Source organism: Pelodiscus sinensis, chromosome 3 (genome assembly GCF_052426305.1).
Source record: "Pelodiscus sinensis isolate ZL-2025 chromosome 3, ASM5242630v1, whole genome shotgun sequence".
Lineage (NCBI taxonomy): Eukaryota > Metazoa > Chordata > Testudines > Trionychidae > Pelodiscus > Pelodiscus sinensis.
The window spans coordinates 297,775-315,658 of record NC_143054.1 but is presented as its reverse complement, the minus strand read 5'-3'; the positions used below and the strand labels follow the sequence as shown (position 1 = coordinate 315,658).

General features: G+C 65.3%; 1 protein-coding gene across 3 annotated transcripts in view; it reads right to left on the bottom strand.

Annotated features, from left to right (window-relative positions):
- The window catches only part of SNX17 (sorting nexin 17), a 62,564-nt gene that overhangs the window by 24,740 nt on the left and 19,940 nt on the right, over positions 1–17,884 (bottom strand). For 2 of the 3 annotated variants that reach the window (XM_075916276.2, XM_075916278.2), the window contains exons 2-8: positions 9,611–9,685; positions 8,940–9,057; positions 7,867–7,931; positions 7,294–7,404; positions 6,918–7,008; positions 5,143–5,230; positions 66–135 (exon numbers count right to left, since the gene is read on the bottom strand). In XM_075916276.2, coding sequence (XP_075772391.2) covers positions 66–135; positions 5,143–5,230; positions 6,918–7,008; positions 7,294–7,404; positions 7,867–7,931; positions 8,940–9,057; positions 9,611–9,685 — 618 coding nt within the window. The remainder of the gene's footprint in view (positions 1–65; positions 136–5,142; positions 5,231–6,917; positions 7,009–7,293; positions 7,405–7,866; positions 7,932–8,939; positions 9,058–9,610; positions 9,686–17,884) is intronic. The other variant, XM_075916279.2, reaches the window with a different exon arrangement.

The window sequence follows — 17,884 nt, the reverse complement described above, 5'->3', positions numbered from 1 at the left end:
CCTGGCTGGCTCTGTGCATCCTGCAGAGCAGCTGTGTTGGCCTGGCCCCAGGTGGATACACTCACCTGTGCATACAGCAAGTTCAGCCCCACCCGCTGCTCCATCACATCGTCATCATAGGCAGAATCCCAGTAGCTAGGAGAGACAGCAGGACGTCAGAGGGGAGGGTTCCATGCCCAGCTCTGTGGAGCAACCCCAGCCCAATCACAGCTTTCCCTGGGTTCCCAACATGGTCACAGCCCCCTGGCCCCTGGGTCTCACCCTTCCCCTAGGTAAGCCACACAGCTTCACCCCCTCCCCCCCCACTGGCCCTCGGGCCTGCCAGATAGGAGCTCCATGCAGCAAATCCAGCTGGGACAGTCCCTGGGGGAGACTTGTACCATCTTGAGGAGAGCACCCCCCCCACACACGGGCACCCAGCCAGTGCAGGCAGACAGGTGGGTGTGTCCGTGGCCTGGCCTATGGCCCAGACACGTGAAGGTTCCAGCAGAGTCCGTTCTGGGCAGCCAGAGCCCGGCCCAGCTGTAGTAACCCCTGTGGGCCAAGTGCTGTCCCCCATCTGTTGATCTCTTTTGTCAGGCTCCGGGGTGCTCCTGGCTGCCCCGCAGCCCACATTTCCAGAGCTAGGCCAGGTGTTCACGGTGCTGGGCTACAGCAAAGGGCCATGGTGGGCATGGCCAAGCAATGTGGGACAAAGGACAGTACTGGTGATTTATTATGGCCTATGCATGTTCCTCAGTTTACCCTGCGGACCCCTCAAACGTACGGGGCTTCTGGTGAAGATGCTCTAAGCCAACAGGAGAGAGCCCTGGCACCAGCTGAACTGCATGTTAGCGTAGCTGGCTAGGGCAGTAGAACTCCTTCCCTCAGGCTCGGGGTGCTTCACACTGCCTCGCAACAGCTGGCGGCTGCCTGTTCCTGGGAACGAGGCACGGTGCGCGGCAGAGCTCCTGCGCCTGGCTGCTCCGCTCCGTGGGCCCCAGCGTAACAGGGAACGAGGCACGGTACGTGGCAGAGCTCCTGCGCCTGGCTGCTCCGCTCCGTGGGCCCCAGCGTAACAGGGAACGAGGCACGGTACGTGGCAGAGCTCCTGCGCCTGGCTGCTCCGCTCTGTGGGCCCCAGCGTAACAGGGAACGAGGCACGGTGCGCAGCAGAGCTCCTGAGCCTGGCTGCTCCGCTCCGTGGGCCCCAGGGTGACAGGGAACGAGGCTCGGTGCGCAGCAGAGCTCCTGAGCCTGGCTGCTCCGCTCCGTGGGCCCCAGGGTGACAGGGAATGAGGCTCGGTGCGTGGCAGAGTTCCTGCGCCTGGCTGCTCCGCTCCGTGGGCCCCAGCGTAACAGGGAACGAGGCACGGTGCGTGGCAGAGCTCCTGAGCCTGGCTGCTCTGCTCTGTGGGCCCCAGCGTAACAGGGAACGAGGCACGGTGCGCAGCAGAGCTCCTGAGCCTGGCTGCTCCGCTCCGTGGGCCCCAGGGTGACAGGGAACGAGGCTCGGTGCGCAGCAGAGCTCCTGAGCCTGGCTGCTCCACTCCGTGGGCCCCAGGGTGACAGGGAATGAGGCTCGGTGCACGGCAGAGCTCCTGCGCCTGGCTGCTCCGCTCCGTGGGCCCCAGCGTGACAGGGAACGAGGCTCGGTGCGCAGCAGAGTTCCTGCGCCTGGCTGCTCCGCTCCGTGGGCCCCAGGGTGACAGGGAACGAGGCTCGGTGCGCAGCAGAGTTCCTGAGCCTGGCTGCTCCGCTCCGTGGGCCCCAGCGTGACAGGGAACGAGGCTCGGTGCGCGGCAGAGCTCCTGAGCCTGGCTGCTCCGCTCCGTGGGCCCCAGCGTGACAGGGAACGAGGCACGGTGCACGGCAGAGCTCCTGCGCCTGGCTGCTCTGCTCCGTGGGCCCCAGCGTGACAGGGAACGAGGCTCGGTGCGCAGCAGAGCTCCTGAGCCTGGCTGCTCCGCTCCGTGGGCCCCAGCGTGACAGGGAACGAGGCACGGTGCACGGCAGAGCTCCTGAGCCTGGCTGCTCCGCTCCGTGGGCCCCAGCGTGACAGGGAACGAGGCACGGTGCACGGCAGAGCTCCTGCGCCTGACTGCTCTGCTCCGTGCACCCCAGCGTGACAGAGAACGAGGCTCGGTGCGCGGCAGAGCTCCTGAGCCTGGCTGCTCCGCTCCGTGGGCCCCAGCGTGACAGGGAACACGGCTTGGTGCGCGGCAGAGCTCCTGCGCCTGACTGCTCTGCTCCGTGCACCCCAGCGTGACAGAGAACGAGGCTCGGTGCGCGGCAGAGCTCCTGAGCCTGGCTGCTCCGCTCCGTGGGCCCCAGCGTGACAGGGAACACGGCTTGGTGCGCGGCAGAGCTCCTGAGCCTGGCTGCTCCGCTCAGTGGGCCCCAGCGTGACAGGGAACGAGGCACGGTGCACGGCAGAGCTCCTGCGCCTGGCTGCTCCGCTCAGTGGGCCCCAGCGTGACAGGGAACGAGGCACGGTGCGCGGCAGAGCTCCTGCGCCTGGCTGCTCCGCTCCGTGGGCCCCAGCGTGACAGGGAACGAGGCACGGTGCACGGCAGAGCTCCTGCGCCTGACTGCTCTGCTCCGTGCACCCCAGCGTGACAGAGAACGAGGCTCGGTGCGCGGCAGAGCTCCTGAGCCTGGCTGCTCCGCTCCGTGGGCCCCAGCGTAACAGGGAACGAGGCACGGTGCGCAGCAGAGCTCCTGCGCCTGGCTGCTCTGCTCCGTAGGCCCCAGCGTGACAGGGAACGAGGCACGGTGCACGGCAGAGCTCCTGAGCCTGGCTGCTCCGCTCCGTGGGCCCCAGCGTGACAGGGAACGAGGCTCGGTGCGCGACAGAGCTCCTGCGCCTGGCTGCTCCGCTCCGTGGGCCCCAGGGTGACAGGGAACGAGGCACGGTGCACGGCAGAGTTCCTGCGCCTGGCTGCTCCGCTCCGTAGGCCCCAGCGTGACAGGGAACGAGGCTCGGTGCGCAGCAGAGCTCCTGCGCCTGGCTGCTCCGTTCTGTGCGCCCCAGCGTGACAGGGAACGAGGCTCGGTGCACGGCAGAGCTTCTGCGCCTGGCTGCTCCGCTCCGTGGGCCCCAGCGTGACAGGGAACGAGGCACGGTGCACGGCAGAGTTCCTGCGCCTGGCTGCTCCGCTCCGTGGTCCCCAGCGTGACAGGGAACGAGGCACGGTGCACGGCAGAGCTCCTGAGCCTGGCTGCTCCGCTCCGTGGGCCCCAGCGTGACAGGGAATGAGGCACGGTGCACGGCAGAGCTCCTGAGCCTGGCTGCTCCGCTCCGTGGGCCCCAGCGTGACAGGGAACGAGGCTCGGTGCGCAGCAGAGTTCCTGCGCCTGGCTGCTCCGCTCCGTGGGCCCCAGGGTGACAGGGAACGAGGCTCGGTGCGCAGCAGAGTTCCTGCGCCTGGCTGCTCCGCTCCGTGGGCCTCAGCGTGACAGGGAACGAGGCACGGTGCGCGGCAGAGCTCCTGCGCCTGGCTGCTCTGCTCCGTGCGCCCCAGCATGACAGGGCACGAGGCACGGTGCGCAGCAGAGTTCCTGCGCCTGGCTGCTCCGCTCCGTGGGCCCCAGCGTGACAGGGAACGAGGCTCGGTGCGCGGCAGAGCTCCTGCGCCTGGCTGCTCCGCTCCGTGGGCCCCAGCGTAACAGGGAACGAGGCACGGTGCGCGGCAGAGCTTCTGCGCCTGGCTGCTCCGCTCCGTGGGCCCCAGCGTGACAGGGAACGAGGCTCGGTGCGCGGCAGAGCTCCTGCGCCTGGCTGCTCTGCTCCGTGCGCCCCAGCGTGACAGGGAACGAGGCTCGGTGCGCGACAGAGCTCCTGCGCCTGGCTGCTCCACTCCGTGGGCCCCAGCGAGACAGGGAACGAGGCTCGGTGCGCGACAGAGCTGCTGCGCCTGGCTGCTCCACTCTGTGCTCCCCAGCGTAACAGGGAACGAGGCACGGTGCACAGCAGAGCTCCTGCGCCTGACTGCTCTGCTCCGTGGGCCCCAGCGTGACAAGGAACGAGGCACGGTGCGCGGCAGAGCTCCTGAGCCTGGCTGCTCCACTCCGTGGGCCCCAGCGTGACAGGGAACGAGGCAAGGTGCGTGGCAGAGCTCCTGAGCCTGGCTGCTCCACTCCGTGGGCCCCAGCGTAACAGGGAACGAGGCACGGTGTGTGGCAGAGCTCCTGAGCCTGACTGCTCTGCTCCGTGCGCCCCAGCGTGACAGGGAACGAGGCACGGTGCACGGCAGAGCTCCTGCGCCTGGCTGCTCTACTCCGTGGGCCCCAGCGTGACAGGGAACGAGGCACGGTGCGCGGCAGCGCTCCTGAGCCTGGCTGCTCTGCTCCATGCGCCCCAGCGTAACAGGGAACGAGGCACGGTGTGTGGCAGAGCTCCTGAGCCTAGCTGCTCTACTCCGTGGGCCCCAGCGTGACAGGGAACGAGGCACGGTGCACGGCAGAGCTCCTGAGCCTGGCTGCTCCATGCGCCCCAGCGTGACAGGGAACGAGGCACGGTGCACGGCAGAGCTCCTGCGCCTGACTGCTCTGCTCCGTGCACCCCAGCGTGACAGAGAACGAGGCTCGGTGCGCGGCAGAGCTCCTGAGCCTGGCTGCTCCGCTCCGTGCGCCCCAGCGTGACAGGGAACGAGGCTCGGTGCGCGGCAGAGCTCCTGCGCCTGACTGCTCTGCTCCGTGCACCCCAGCGTGACAGAGAACGAGGCTCGGTGCGCGGCCATGCTGCCTGGTGGGACAGGCTGTTTAATGAGCACTGGCTGCAATCAGCACAAGTGGAGACGGGAAGACAAGGGGGGCAGAGAGCCCAGACTGCTTCGGAGGTGGCCGTTAGCAGCTCTGGGAGCAACAGGAAGTGAGCACAGTGCAGTCCCAGCAAGAGAACCCAGGTGTCCGAGGGAGAGAAAAGCTCCCACTGGCATGGCCTAACGCGCTAGGCTGGCCAGGCTAAGCAAGGGCATCCTGCCGATACACTCCTGAGAAGAGGACTCTGCAGGAGTCTGAGGCCAAGTCAGTGACTCCACCTGGAGAGCACATGGCCAGGCACTGCCCAGAAGAGGGCAGGAAGAGTGCCAGGTCTCTGGAGCTGAGAGGCCCTCACTCCCCAGGGACAATCGGCTGACACTGGCCGGCTGAGCCACTCACCTCTTGCGCAGGATGATCTTGTACTCGGGGTTGCGGAGGCTGGTGACAGACACGTATGGCAACTCAAACTCCTGCAGCTTCCTCATGACTGCCAAGGAAACCCAGTATTCAGAGCCTGCAGCCTCAGCTGTGCTCCTCCCCTCCCACAGGCTGTCCCCCCCTCTCGCACGGGCTGTCCCCTCCCCACCTCTCGCATGCCCCCCCCGCACGGGCTGTCCCCTCCCCGCCTCTCGCATGCCCCCCCCCGCACGGGCTGTCCCCTCCCCGCCTCTCGCATGCCCCCCCCGCACGGGCTGTCCCCTCCCCCCCCTCGCATGGGCTGTCCCCCCCTCTCGCACGGACTGTCCCCTCCCCGCCTCTCGCATGCCCCCCCCCCCCGCACGGGCTGTCCCCTCCCCCTCCGCCCCCTCCTCCCCCTCGCATGGGCTGTCCCCTCCCCGCCTCTCGCATGCCCCCCCCGCACGGGCTGTCCCCTCCCCCCCCCGCACGGGCTGTCCCCTCCCCCCCTCTCGCATGGGCTGTCCCCTCCTCCCCCTCGCATGGGCTGTCCCCTCCCCGCCTCTCTGCCCCCCCCGCACGGGCTGTCCCCTCCCCCCCCCCGCACGGGCTGTCCCCTCCCCGCCTCTCGCATGCCCCCCCCGCACGGGCTGTCCCCTCCCCGCCCCCGCATGCTCCCCCCTCGCACGGGCTGTCCCCTCCCCTCCCCCGCATGCCCCCCCCGCACGGGCTGTCCCCCCCCCCCCGCACGGGCTGTCCCCTCCCCCCCCCGCACGGGCTGTCCCCTCCTCCCCCTCGCATGGGCTGTCCCCTCCCCGCCTCTCGCATGCCCCCCCCGCACGGGCTGTCCCCTCCCCCCCCTCGCATGGGCTGTCCCCCCCTCTCGCACGGACTGTCCCCTCCCCGCCTCTCGCATGCCCCCCCCGCACGGGCTGTCCCCTCCCCGCCTCTCGCATGCCCCCCCTCGCACGGGCTGTCCCCTCCCCCTCTCGCACGGGCTGTCCCCTCCCCGCCTCTCGCATGCCCCCCCCGCACGGGCTGTCCCCTCCCCCCCCCGCACGGGCTGTCCCCTCCCCCCCCTCGCATGCCCTCCCCTCGCACGGGCTGTCCCCTCCCCCTCTCGCACGGGCTGTCCCCTCCCCGCCTCTCGCATGCCCCCCCCGCACGGGCTGTCCCCTCCCCCCCTCTCGCATGGGCTGTCCCCTCCCCCCCCCCTCGCATGCCCCCCCCCCTCGCACGGGCTGTCCCCTCCCCCTCTCGCACGGGCTGTCCCCTCCCCGCCTCTCGCATGCCCCCCCCACCTTTCACACAGGCTGTCCCCTCCCCACCCCTTGCACGGGCTGTTCCCTCCCTGCCTCTCGCACTGGCTGTCCCCTCCCTGCCTCTTGTCTGGCCCCCCCCTCACACAGGCTGTCCCCTCCCCCCTCTCGCACGGGCTGTCCCCTCCCCGCCTCTCGCATGCCCCCCCCTTTGGTACGAGCTGTCTCCTCCCCCTCTCTCGCACGGGCTGTCCCCTCCCCGCCTCTCGCATGCCCCCCTCGCACGGGCTGTCCCCTCCCCCTCTCGCACGGGCTGTCCCCTCCCCGCCTCTCGCATGCCCCCCCCACCTTTCACACAGGCTGTCCCCTCCCCACCCCTTGCACGAACTGTCCCCTTCTTACACCACACATGGTCCCCCCCTTCCCTTGCACAGGCTGTCCCCTCACACGATTCTCCCCTCCCTGCCCCATGGATGGCCCCCAGTACGGGAGGGCGGCGGATGCTGGGAGGTTACTCACAGGAAAAGGCTCCGTCCTTGGCTTCTCTTGCCAGGAAGAGGCTGAAGTAGCCAACTAAGTCCTCGGGCAGATCCAGCTTGGAGGCGACAGCCTGGAAAGCAAGCAGAAAGTCACCTTTCCCCCTCCCCTGCAGAGAGCAAGCCTGGGCACCCTGGATTGCCTTCCCCAGCCGCACGCAAAGCCCTCTGGAGCTGGCGCAGCCTGGGGCAGGGCACAGCCCCCTGCAGCTGGAAGGCAGAGGCCAGACGACAAAGGCAAGTGACCCTGGAGGCCGGGGGGCACCGCCAGAGCATGACTGCTGTTAGGGCCTGGCTCACGCCCTTCCCCCCTCTGTGCCCCTGCCTCAGGCCCCCCATGGCAGGCCGGCCACACCTACCTCCAGGACATCCTCCGTCTGGTCTGAGGTCAGGATGGTGACCACGACCTTCTGGCCGTTGGAGAGCAGCACCTCCAGTGGCACCTCCTCGGTGGGGACTTGCTGCGTCTCCTGGGACACGGGGAGAAGGTGAGGGGCCTCTGTGCCCCGCCCCGAGAAGGGGGGCTCTGTTTGCACCGGGGTGGGCTGGGGATGGCCAGAGGCAGCATGGAGCCTACCGCGGGAGAGGCCCAGAGCCCCAGCGACAGGGCTTGAGGCTAAACGGGAGGTGGGCGAGCCCCAGGACTCTCAGCTGGGAACTGACTGAGGAAGGCCGAACACGGGGTGCTGGGCTCCCCAGGATGGACTGGGGAGCTCCTCAAGCCCCCATGTCTCTGCGCTCCCCTATGGACATCTGTGCCGTGCGCCGGGCAGGGACCCTGGTGGCCCCGGGTGGCCCAGAGGCTGGGGGTGCTGAGGCAGAAGAAGAGTGAGAGCTTGGGGTCTGGCCAGTCTCTAAGGGGCACCCCGAGCAGTTCTCAAGCCAGGACGTAGCCCTGTCCCCCAGCCCCACCCTGCCCACTCCCAGCTCACCTGCTGGGCTTTCCGCAAGAAGCTGTTGAAGGTTTCACTGCCCCCCAGCACTGGGTCCTGCCGCACTAGAGGTGGGACCAAGCACGGAGTCAGGCAGCATCACTGGAACCCCCTGGAAGCCCCAGGCCACCCCCCTCCCCATTTCCCCATGGTACCCCACACACTCAGACAGTACTCCCACACCCCTAGGGAACCCCCCATTCCCACATGGTACCCCATACATCCAGCCCTCAGGTGTCACCTGCCATCCTCTAACCTTCAGGAAACCCCCCATTGCCCCATGGTACCCCGCCCCTCCAGACAGTACTCCCACACCCCCCAGGGAACCCCCACCATTTACCCCCTGGTATCCCACACACCCAGACAGTACTCCCATGCTCTCAGGGAATCCCCCATTCTCCCATGGTACCCCACCCCCGAGACAGCACCCTCAACCCCTCAGGGAACCCCCTAACTCTCCCATGGTACCCCACACACCTAGACAGTACTCCCAAGACCTCAGGGACCCCCCCATTCTCCCATGGTACCCCACTTCCCAGCCCCCAGGAGCTGTGTGGCTCACCCTGGGTGGGTGTCTAGCCCAGTGATGGTCTCTCCCCAGGGACTGACCCTGGCCTGTGGATGCTGGCACACATGGATGTGCACAGGAGGTGGAGGCACCTGCTGCACTGCTCAGCCGCCTCTGCTGACCTGGGGGTGGGTGCAGCAGGAGCTGCCCCTAGGGAGAGCCTGGGGCAGGCTGCCCAGCCCCAGCTGTTGTGAGCTGTCCCAAGCCGGGTACCTGGGAAAGCCCCAGCCTCCTCCGTCTGCCCCCTGGGTTTCTGGGACAGGCCCCTCTCAAGCCCACACTTGGAGAAATGCCCCAAACCCAGCAGGGCTCAAGCCAGAGCTGAAGGGGTCAGGCCTGCCCATCTCTGGGCCTGGTGTTCGCAGGCAGGGACTGCAGCCGCCACTGAGCAGCGGGGCTACCAGCCATGCACCCCGGGGCCTGTGGGGGGCGAGGGAGCAGCCCCAGGGCATGGGCCACGCCAGCTGCTGCCAGCTGCCCAAGGGCTCTCCGCACCCCCACTTACCTGCCTGCATGTACTTCTCCAGCTGCTCCCGCCGCTGCTCCACCTCTGCCGGGGTGAGGGTGAAGAGCTTCTTGGGCGGAAACGCCGGCACCACATTGGCCCCATATTCTTTCCGTAGCTGGCAGGAGAGCGCAGAGCTTGAGACACGGGAGAAAGCCCAAACAGACCCGCCCATGGGTCCCCCCAGGCCCAACCTTCCACGCCCTCTGCAGGGTACAGTGTCCCTCCTGCGAGGGTGAGGCGGCGCCTGACCACACTGCCTCAGCCAAGGAAGTGCCGTGCAATGGTGCGAGGGCAGGGGGCTGGACTCAATGGCCGCGTGAGGTCCCTGCCAGTCTCTCTCCATATAGTATCCCTCTGGGGAGCAGTATGAGCTCCATCCCGGGCGCTGGGCTGGCTTCGCACGGACACAACATGCTCTCAGCTCGTCCTGCCCAGAGCAGCCCCATGGACTCCAACAGCCCTATCTCCAGGCTCCAGCTGGGGGGCTGGCACGGGACCCTGCACAGCACCTGAGCACCAACTCAGCTCAGCTTTCCCCCATGGGCCAGACTCTGCCCCTCTCGCTCACATGGGAAGCAGGGCCGGAGACGCTGGGCACCATGACTGGGGAGAAGCCCCAAGTGCTGCAGTGGGAGGGTCTGTTCCTGGCCGGGGAGGGAGCGACCCACCTGTTCGTGCAGGCCCAGCAGCTGGCTGTAGCGCACACGGCAGTGCAGCACGCCGTTCACGTGGATGTTATAGGCCTGCAGGGAAAGGCCCAGAGTCAGAGGGGCAGAGAAGAGGGCCCAGAGCTTGCTAAGCAGGGGCAGGTAAGCACTCACCCACGCCCTGGCCTGGGCACTGCCCTCACCCTGCCTTGCTTAGCCCCTGCCACAGCTCAGGCCCCAGGGCAAGAAGTGAGCTCAGAAGGCCTATTCCAAGTTCCGGCCCACCTGGGTTTTGCCATGTGGCAGGAGCTCCTGCTCAGCCTGGCTGCTGCTGCAGGGGCAGTGGCTTTAGGAAGCCCACCAGCAGCCTCCAGGAGCCAGGGCTGGCTCTGCTGCAACCAGGCCGGGCGAGAGCCTGGGATGTGCAAAGTGCTGCACTTAGGAAGGAACAATCAGTTCCATACATACAAGATGGGAAGCGACTGTCTAGGAAGGAGCATGGCAGAAAGGGATCTAGGGGTCATAGTGGACCACTAGTTGAATGAGTCAACAGTGTGATGCTGTTGCAAAAAAAGCAAATATGATTCTAGGTTGTATCAACAGGTGTGTTGTAAACAAAACTCGTGAAGTCATTCTGCCGCTCTACTCTACACTAGATAGGCCTCAGCCGGAGTACTGTGTCCAGTTCTGGGCGCCACATTTCAAGAAAGATGTGGAGAAACTGGAAAGGGTACAGAGAAGAGCGACAAGAATGATTAAAGGTCTAGAGAACATGACCTATGAAGCCAGGCTTCATGAACTGGGCTTGTTTAGTTTGGAAAAAAGAAGATTAAGGGGGGACATGATAGCGGTTTTCAAATATCTAAAAGGGTATCACAAGGAGGAAGGAGAAAATTTGTTCCTCTTGGTTTCTGAGGACAGGACAAGGAGTAATGGGCTTAAAGTGCAGCAGGGGAGGTTTAGATTGGACATTAGGAAAAAATTCCTAACTGTCAGGGTGGTCAAATATTGGAATAAATTGCCAAGGGAGGTGGTGGAATCTCCCTCTCTGGAGATATTTAAGAACAGGTTAGATAGACATCTGTCAGGGATGGTGTAGACGGAGCTTTGTCCTGCCTTGAGGGCGGGGGGCTGGACTCGATGACCTCTCGAGGTCCCTTCCAGTCCTATGAGTCTATGATTCTATGATCTTGGGAGCAGCAGGAGTAGAGGCAGAGGCCAGTGAGGGAGAGAACTTTATTGCACCCTTGCTGAGGGGAGAGACACTGCACTAGAGCCCAGGCTGACTTCATTCAGCGCCCCCAGCATGCAACTGACAAACCCACAGGCCTGGATCACTTCCACAGAGAGCCCTGAGGCGCCCCATCAGGGAAGGAGCAGCACCAGGAAACCTGGCAGTTTAGGGAGGAAGCATGATACGGTCTCCCACAATGCTCTTGCCAGCAAGTTAAGGAAGTCTGGATCCATGGGCGGTAAGATGGCTAGGCTGTCGGGCCCAACAGGTAGCGATTAATGGCTCAGTGTCAGGTTGGCGGTCGGTTTCTAGCGGAGTGCCACAAGGATTGCACTCCCAAGGATCGGTTCGAGGACCAGTTTTGTTCAACGTCTTTATTAATGACCTGAATTAGGGGATGGGTTGCACCTTCAGCAAGTTTGCAGATGACACTAAGCTAAGGGGAGAGGTAGATACGCTAGAGGGCAGGGATAGGGTCCAGAGTGACCTGGACAGAGTAGACTGAGAGGATTGGGCCAAAAGGAATCTGCGGAGGTTCAACAAGGACAAGTGCAGAGTCCTGCCCTTGGGATGGAAGAATCCCAAGCATTGGTACAGGCTGGTGGCCAAGTAGCAGTTCTGCAGAAAAGGACCTGGGGACTGCAGTAGATGAGAAGCTGGAGATGAGTCACCAGTGTGCCCTTGAAGGCAAATGGGGTGCATTAGGAGGAGCACTGCCAGCAGATCTAGAGAAGTGATTATTCCCCTTTATTCGGCTTTGGTGAGGCCACATCTGGAGAACTGTGTCCAGTTCTGGGCCCCCCACTACAGAAAGGATGTGGACACATTGCAGGAAGCCCAGAAGTGGACAACCAAAAAGATTAGGGGGCTGGAGCACATGAGCTATGAGGAAAGACTAAGAGGGATTTGGGTTTGCTCAGTCTGCAGAAGAGAAGAGTGAGGGGGGATTTGATAGCCGCCTCTAACTCCCTGCCAGCTGGGTTCCAACGAGGATGGAGAGAGGCTGTTCTTAGTGGTGACAGATGGCAGAACAAGGAGCAAAGCTCTCAGTTGCGGGGGCGGTGGGTGGTCTAGGTCGGAGATTAGGAAAAACTATTTCCCTAGGAGGGCAGTGAAGCACTGGGATGGGATACCTAGGGAGGGGGTGGAATCTCCATCCCTAGAGGTGTTTAAGTCTCGGCTTGACAAAGCCTTGGCTGGGTTGATTTAGTTGGGATTGGTCCTGCCTTGGGCAGGGGGCTGGACTTGATGACCTCCTGAGGTCTCTTCCAGCTCTAGGAGAGCCTGATACACCTAAGAATCATTCTCTAATCTTAGGCTAATTCCCCTGCTCCCCATCTCAGGGCAAAAGCTGGCGCAAACTCCCCAGCAGGCAAACAAGGAACACAGGCACTGAATGCAGCAGGCCACCTTATGGACAAGTGGCTCATGCATGTATTCATGGCCCTCAGAGACCACGTGGGAAAAATATGGCCTGCAGGACAAATCCAGCCCACCAAGCCACCGGAGCCTCTGCCAGGCTCTCTGCCTGCCCTTCCTCGCCCCTCCTTTGCACTCAGAAGAGCTCTCTTGACGCTGCAAGCCCCAGAGGAGGGAGGGGAGAGATTTTACATACTGCACCCCATCCCCAGCAAATTCTTGCCACTTCTATTGACCAATGGGAGCTGCCTGTTTGCAGGCCAGGCAACACGCAAAGTACCCCTCCCCTGCCCAAGCTCGCTCAGTTCAGAGTCAGCCACCCATGGCCTCTGCAGCCAGCACTGGAAGGGAAGGGAAGGCAGGGACCCTGGCTGAGGAACTAGCTGGGCTGCTGCCTGGGAGCCAGCCAAGGGCCTCCTGGCCAGAGCCTGCCTCTGGCACCACAGCCCCTCCCTACCCCTCATGTAACCCAAACCTCTGCACCCCTGCTCCTGCATCCATAATGCCTCCCAGACCTTGCACCCAGCCTCCTCGCAAGCCATGCACTCCCATATCATACTGCTACCCGATAAATCCATGGCACACCCATGCCTTGAACACAGTGGGCAGTTCTGGTCTACTCCTTTCAAAAAAGGATATTTTAGAATGGAAAAACCACAAAGGCAACAAAACCGATTGGGAGTATGGAAGTGACGCCATAGGAGGAGAGATGACCTTGGGGATACGACAGAGGTCTCCACACTCGTGACTAGGAAATGTAATTTACCCATTCGCTTAACACATGAACCAGTTTCACTCAATTACATTAGCCGGCAGGACCATCCCTAGGAGAATGTGGGGCCCAGGACAAGTCAGCTCCCATGGGTTAGGGGTGCCCGCTCTGTATCAGCGGCCATGCTCGCGGGACGGATCTGGCCTACTCTTGGCAATAGTGCCACAGTGGCTTAGGGCTCCAGCCAGGGCAGGGGACTCACTTCACCAAAGCGCAGGTGACTGGGCCAGGCGCTAACCCCGCTGCCAATAAAGCAGCAAGCCCTGTGGATATGACACCATGCCAGCCAATCACCACGAGGACCCCAAAGAGCAGGGTTCAGGGCGGCCACTCCGAAGGGATGGCTCTGGTGGCAGGTGCGAAAGAAATGTAAGGAAGTAGTTCTTCACACACCACAGAATGACCACACCGGGTCAGACCAAAGATCCCTCCAGCCCAGTGTCCTGTCCAGCTGCTCCCAAGGAAGCGAACAGAAGAGAGCACAATGGAGCTGTGGAACTCACTTCCAGGAGATGCTGTGTAGTGCTGAGCTGAAACCAGAGAGTGCTAGTTCAATGGCCATTGGCCAAGACAGTCAGGACACAATGCTGTGCTTTGGGTGTCCCCTACCTCTGACTGCCAGAAACTGGGACTAGACAGCAAGAGCTGGATCACCTGAGAAACTGCCCACTTCTGGTCACTCCCTCTGAAACACCTGGCATTGGCTACTGACTCTTCACAGGATGCAGGGCTAGCCGGACCACTGCTCCTGTTTATGTTCTATGCCCTGCCCGCAGGAGGCCCCTTCCCGTCCCATGTTCCTACCTCTAGCTCACAAATGCTGCTGACAACTTGTGCCATGCCAAAGACAGCCCGGAAGAGTGCTAGTATGAGTGCCTAGATTTCAGCAGGGCAAACAGAAGGGAAGTCTGCCAGGAGGTGCCTCCGAAGGGGCTTTAAGGAAGGGTGCCAGGGCAGAGCCAATAAAAAAGCAGCCAATCTGGATTTTAAAATGGCCAGGTATGCAGAATCCTCCAAGACGAAGAATGTTAAATTGCAGTTAACTGACCAGTTGAGAAGTCGATGGAATTTCCATCCACTGCTCAACTAGTCGATAGGCACTTCCGCATTCCTCTGAAATGTACCAGAGCACCAGCGTGAGCCCACTGGGGGCTCTTGTACATTGCAAAGGACGAATGTGGCACTCTGGTGCAGCCTGGGGCCGGCAGGAAGTCCCGCCCACTCTGGGCTGCAGACAGGAAGCCTGACAGGTGATCTGACTCGAGTCCAAGGACCTTGCCAGGGCTGATCGGTCTAGCACGGGTCCATCTCCAGCCGGGCTCCACCCCCACCAGGCAGGGAACTCCCACACGGGTCCATCTCCAGCCGGGCTCCACCCCCGCCTGGCAGGGAACTCCCACACGGGTCCATCTCCAGCCGGGCTCCACCCCCGCCTGGCAGGGAACTCCCACATGGGTCCATCTCCAGCCGGGCTCCACCCCCGCCAGGCAGGGAACTCCCACATGGGTCCATCTCCAGCCGGGCTCCACCCCCGCCAGGCAGGGAACTCCCGCACGGGTCCATCTCCAGCCGGGCTCCACCCCCGCCAGGCAGGGAACTCCCACATGGGCTCCACCCCCGCCTGGCAGGGAACTCCCACACGGGTCCATCTCCAGCCGGGCTCCACCCCCGCCAGGCAGGGAACTCCCACACGGGTCCATCTCCAGCCGGGCTCCACCCCCGCCAGGCAGGGAACTCCCGCACGGGTCCATCTCCAGCCGGCCTCCACCCCCGCCAGGCAGGGAACTCCCACACGGGCTCCACCCCCGCCTGGCAGGGAACTCCCACACGGGTCCATCTCCAGCCGGGCTCCACCCCCGCCTGGCAGGGAACTCCCACACGGGCTCCACCCCCGCCTGGCAGGGAACTCCCGCACGGGCTCCACCCCCGCCTGGCAGGGAACTCCCACACGGGTCCATCTCCAGCCAGGCTCCACCCCCGCCAGGCAGGGAACTCCCACATGGGCTCCACCCCCGCCTGGCAGGGAACTCCCACACGGGCTCCACGTCCATCTCCAGCCAGGCTCCACCCCCGCCTGGCAGGGAACTCCCGCACGGGTCCATCTCCAGCCGGGCTCCACCCCCGCCTGGCAGGGAACTCCCGCACGGGTCCATCTCCAGCCGGGCTCCACCCCCGCCTGGCAGGGAACTCCCACACGGGTCCATCTCCAGCCGGGCTCCACCCCCGCCAGGCAGGGAACTCCCACACGGGTCCATCTCCAGCCGGGCTCCACCCCCGCCTGGCAGGGAACTCCCACACGGGTCCATCTCCAGCCGGGCTCCACCCCCGCCTGGCAGGGAACTCCCACACGGGTCCATCTCCAGCCGGGCTCCACCCCCGCCTGACAGGGAACTCCCGCACGGGTCCATCTCCAGCCGGGCTCCACCCCCGCCAGGCAGGGAACTCCCGCACGGGTCCATCTCCAGCCGGGCTCCACCCCCGCCTGGCAGGGAACTCCCGCACGGGTCCATCTCCAGCCAGGCTCCACCCCCGCCAGGCAGGGAACTCCCACATGGGCTCCACCCCCGCCTGGCAGGGAACTCCCACATGGGCTCCACCCCCGCCTGGCAGGGAACTCCCACACGGGCTCCACCCCCATCTCCAGCCAGGCTCCACCCCCGCCTGGCAGGGAACTCCCACACGGGTCCATCTCCAGCCGGGCTCCACCCCCGCCTGGCAGGGAACTCCCGCACGGGTCCATCTCCAGCCGGGCTCCACCCCCGCCTGGCAGGGAACTCCCGCACGGGTCCATCTCCAGCCGGGCTCCACCCCCGCCTGGCAGGGAACTCCCGCACGGGTCCATCTCCAGCCGGGCTCCACCCCCGCCTGGCAGGGAACTCCCACACGGGTCCATCTCCAGCCGGGCTCCACCCCCGCCTGACAGGGAACTCCCACACGGGTCCATCTCCAGCCGGGCTCCACCCCCGCCTGGCAGGGAACTCCCGCACAGGTCCATCTCCAGCCGGGCTCCACCCCCGCCAGGCAGGGAACTCCCGCACGGGTCCATCTCCAGCCGGGCTCCACCCCCGCCTGGCAGGGAACTCCCGCACAGGTCCATCTCCAGCCGGGCTCCACCCCCGCCTGGCAGGGAACTCCCGCACGGGTCCATCTCCAGCCGGGCTCCACCCCCGCCTGGCAGGGAACTCCCGCACAGGTCCATCTCCAGCCGGGCTCCACCCCCGCCTGACAGGGAACTCCCGCACGGGTCCATCTCCAGCCGGGCTCCACCCCCGCCTGGCAGGGAACTCCCGCACGGATCCATCTCCAGCCGGGCTCCACCCCCGCCTGGCAGGGAACTCCCGCACGGGTCCATCTCCAGCCGGGCTCCACCCCCGCCTGGCAGGGAACTCCCGCACGGGTCCATCTCCAGCCGGGCTCCACCCCCGCCTGGCAGGGAACTCCCACACGGGTCCATCTCCAGCCGGGCTCCACCCCCGCCAGGCAGGGAACTCCCGCACGGGTCCATCTCCAGCCGGGCTCCACCCCCGCCTGGCAGGGAACTCCCGCACGGGTCCATCTCCAGCCGGGCTCCACCCCCGCCTGGCAGGGAACTCCCGCACGGGTCCATCTCCAGCCGGGCTCCACCCCCGCCAGGCAGGGAACTCCCGCACAGGTCCATCTCCAGCCGGGCTCCACCCCCGCCTGGCAGGGAACTCCCACACGGGTCCATCTCCAGCCGGCCTCCACCCCCGCCTGGCAGGGAACTCCCGCACGGGTCCATCTCCAGCCGGGCTCCACCCCCGCCAGGCAGGGAACTCCCGCACAGGTCCATCTCCAGCCGGGCTCCACCCCCGCCAGGCAGGGAACTCCCGCACAGGTCCATCTCCAGCCGGGCTCCACCCCCGCCTGGCAGGGAACTCCCACACGGGTCCATCTCCAGCCGGCCTCCACCCCCGCCTGACAGGGAACTCCCGCACGGGTCCATCTCCAGCCGGGCTCCACCCCCGCCTGGCAGGGAACTCCCACACGGGTCCATCTCCAGCCGGGCTCCACCCCCGCCAGGCAGGGAACTCCCGCACGGGTCCATCTCCAGCCGGGCTCCACCCCCGCCTGGCAGGGAACTCCCGCACGGGTCCATCTCCAGCCGGGCTCCACCCCCGCCTGGCAGGGAACTCCCGCACGGGTCCATCTCCAGCCGGGCTCCACCCCCGCCTGGCAGGGAACTCCCGCACGGGTCCATCTCCAGCCGGGCTCCACCCCCGCCTGGCAGGGAACTCCCGCACGGGTCCATCTCCAGCCGGGCTCCACCCCCGCCTGGCAGGGAACTCCCGCACGGGTCCATCTCCAGCTGGCCCTGAGGTGCCAAAGCCTTTCCCACGCTCACAGGACAGGCTTGTAGTCCCTTTGCCGTGAGTGGCACCCAGGACCCTCTCCTTGGCAGACCTGGGGGAGCATGCCCAGGATGGGATAGCAGGGCGCTGGGGGTTGGCAGTTGCCCAAGGAGGGCAGGGCCAGGGACCACTCACTTCCTGCCAGGCCTCTACCACACTGGCACGCTCCAGAAGCCAGAGGAACTGGCTCTGCCAGTGCCAAGGGCAGTGCCTCAAGGCAGCAAGGAGCTGTGCCGTGCAGAGGCAGGGGCAGCCCTGCCTGGAATGCCAATGAGGAGCTGAGGGATGCGCAGGGAGGGCAGCATGCCAGAGGCTGCCTTGGCTCACAGCCCAGCCAGACCCAGTTCCAGCACGAGCACGGGGCCCAGGGGAAGGTGACAACAGGGAATGGTGCAGTGGTGTGGAGCCGTGAGACCCCAGGGCCGCTTTCCCTAGTCACAGCTCCAGTCACCCCCAAGGCACAGCGAGCCCACCACAAGGCAGGCAATCTGAAGGTGAGG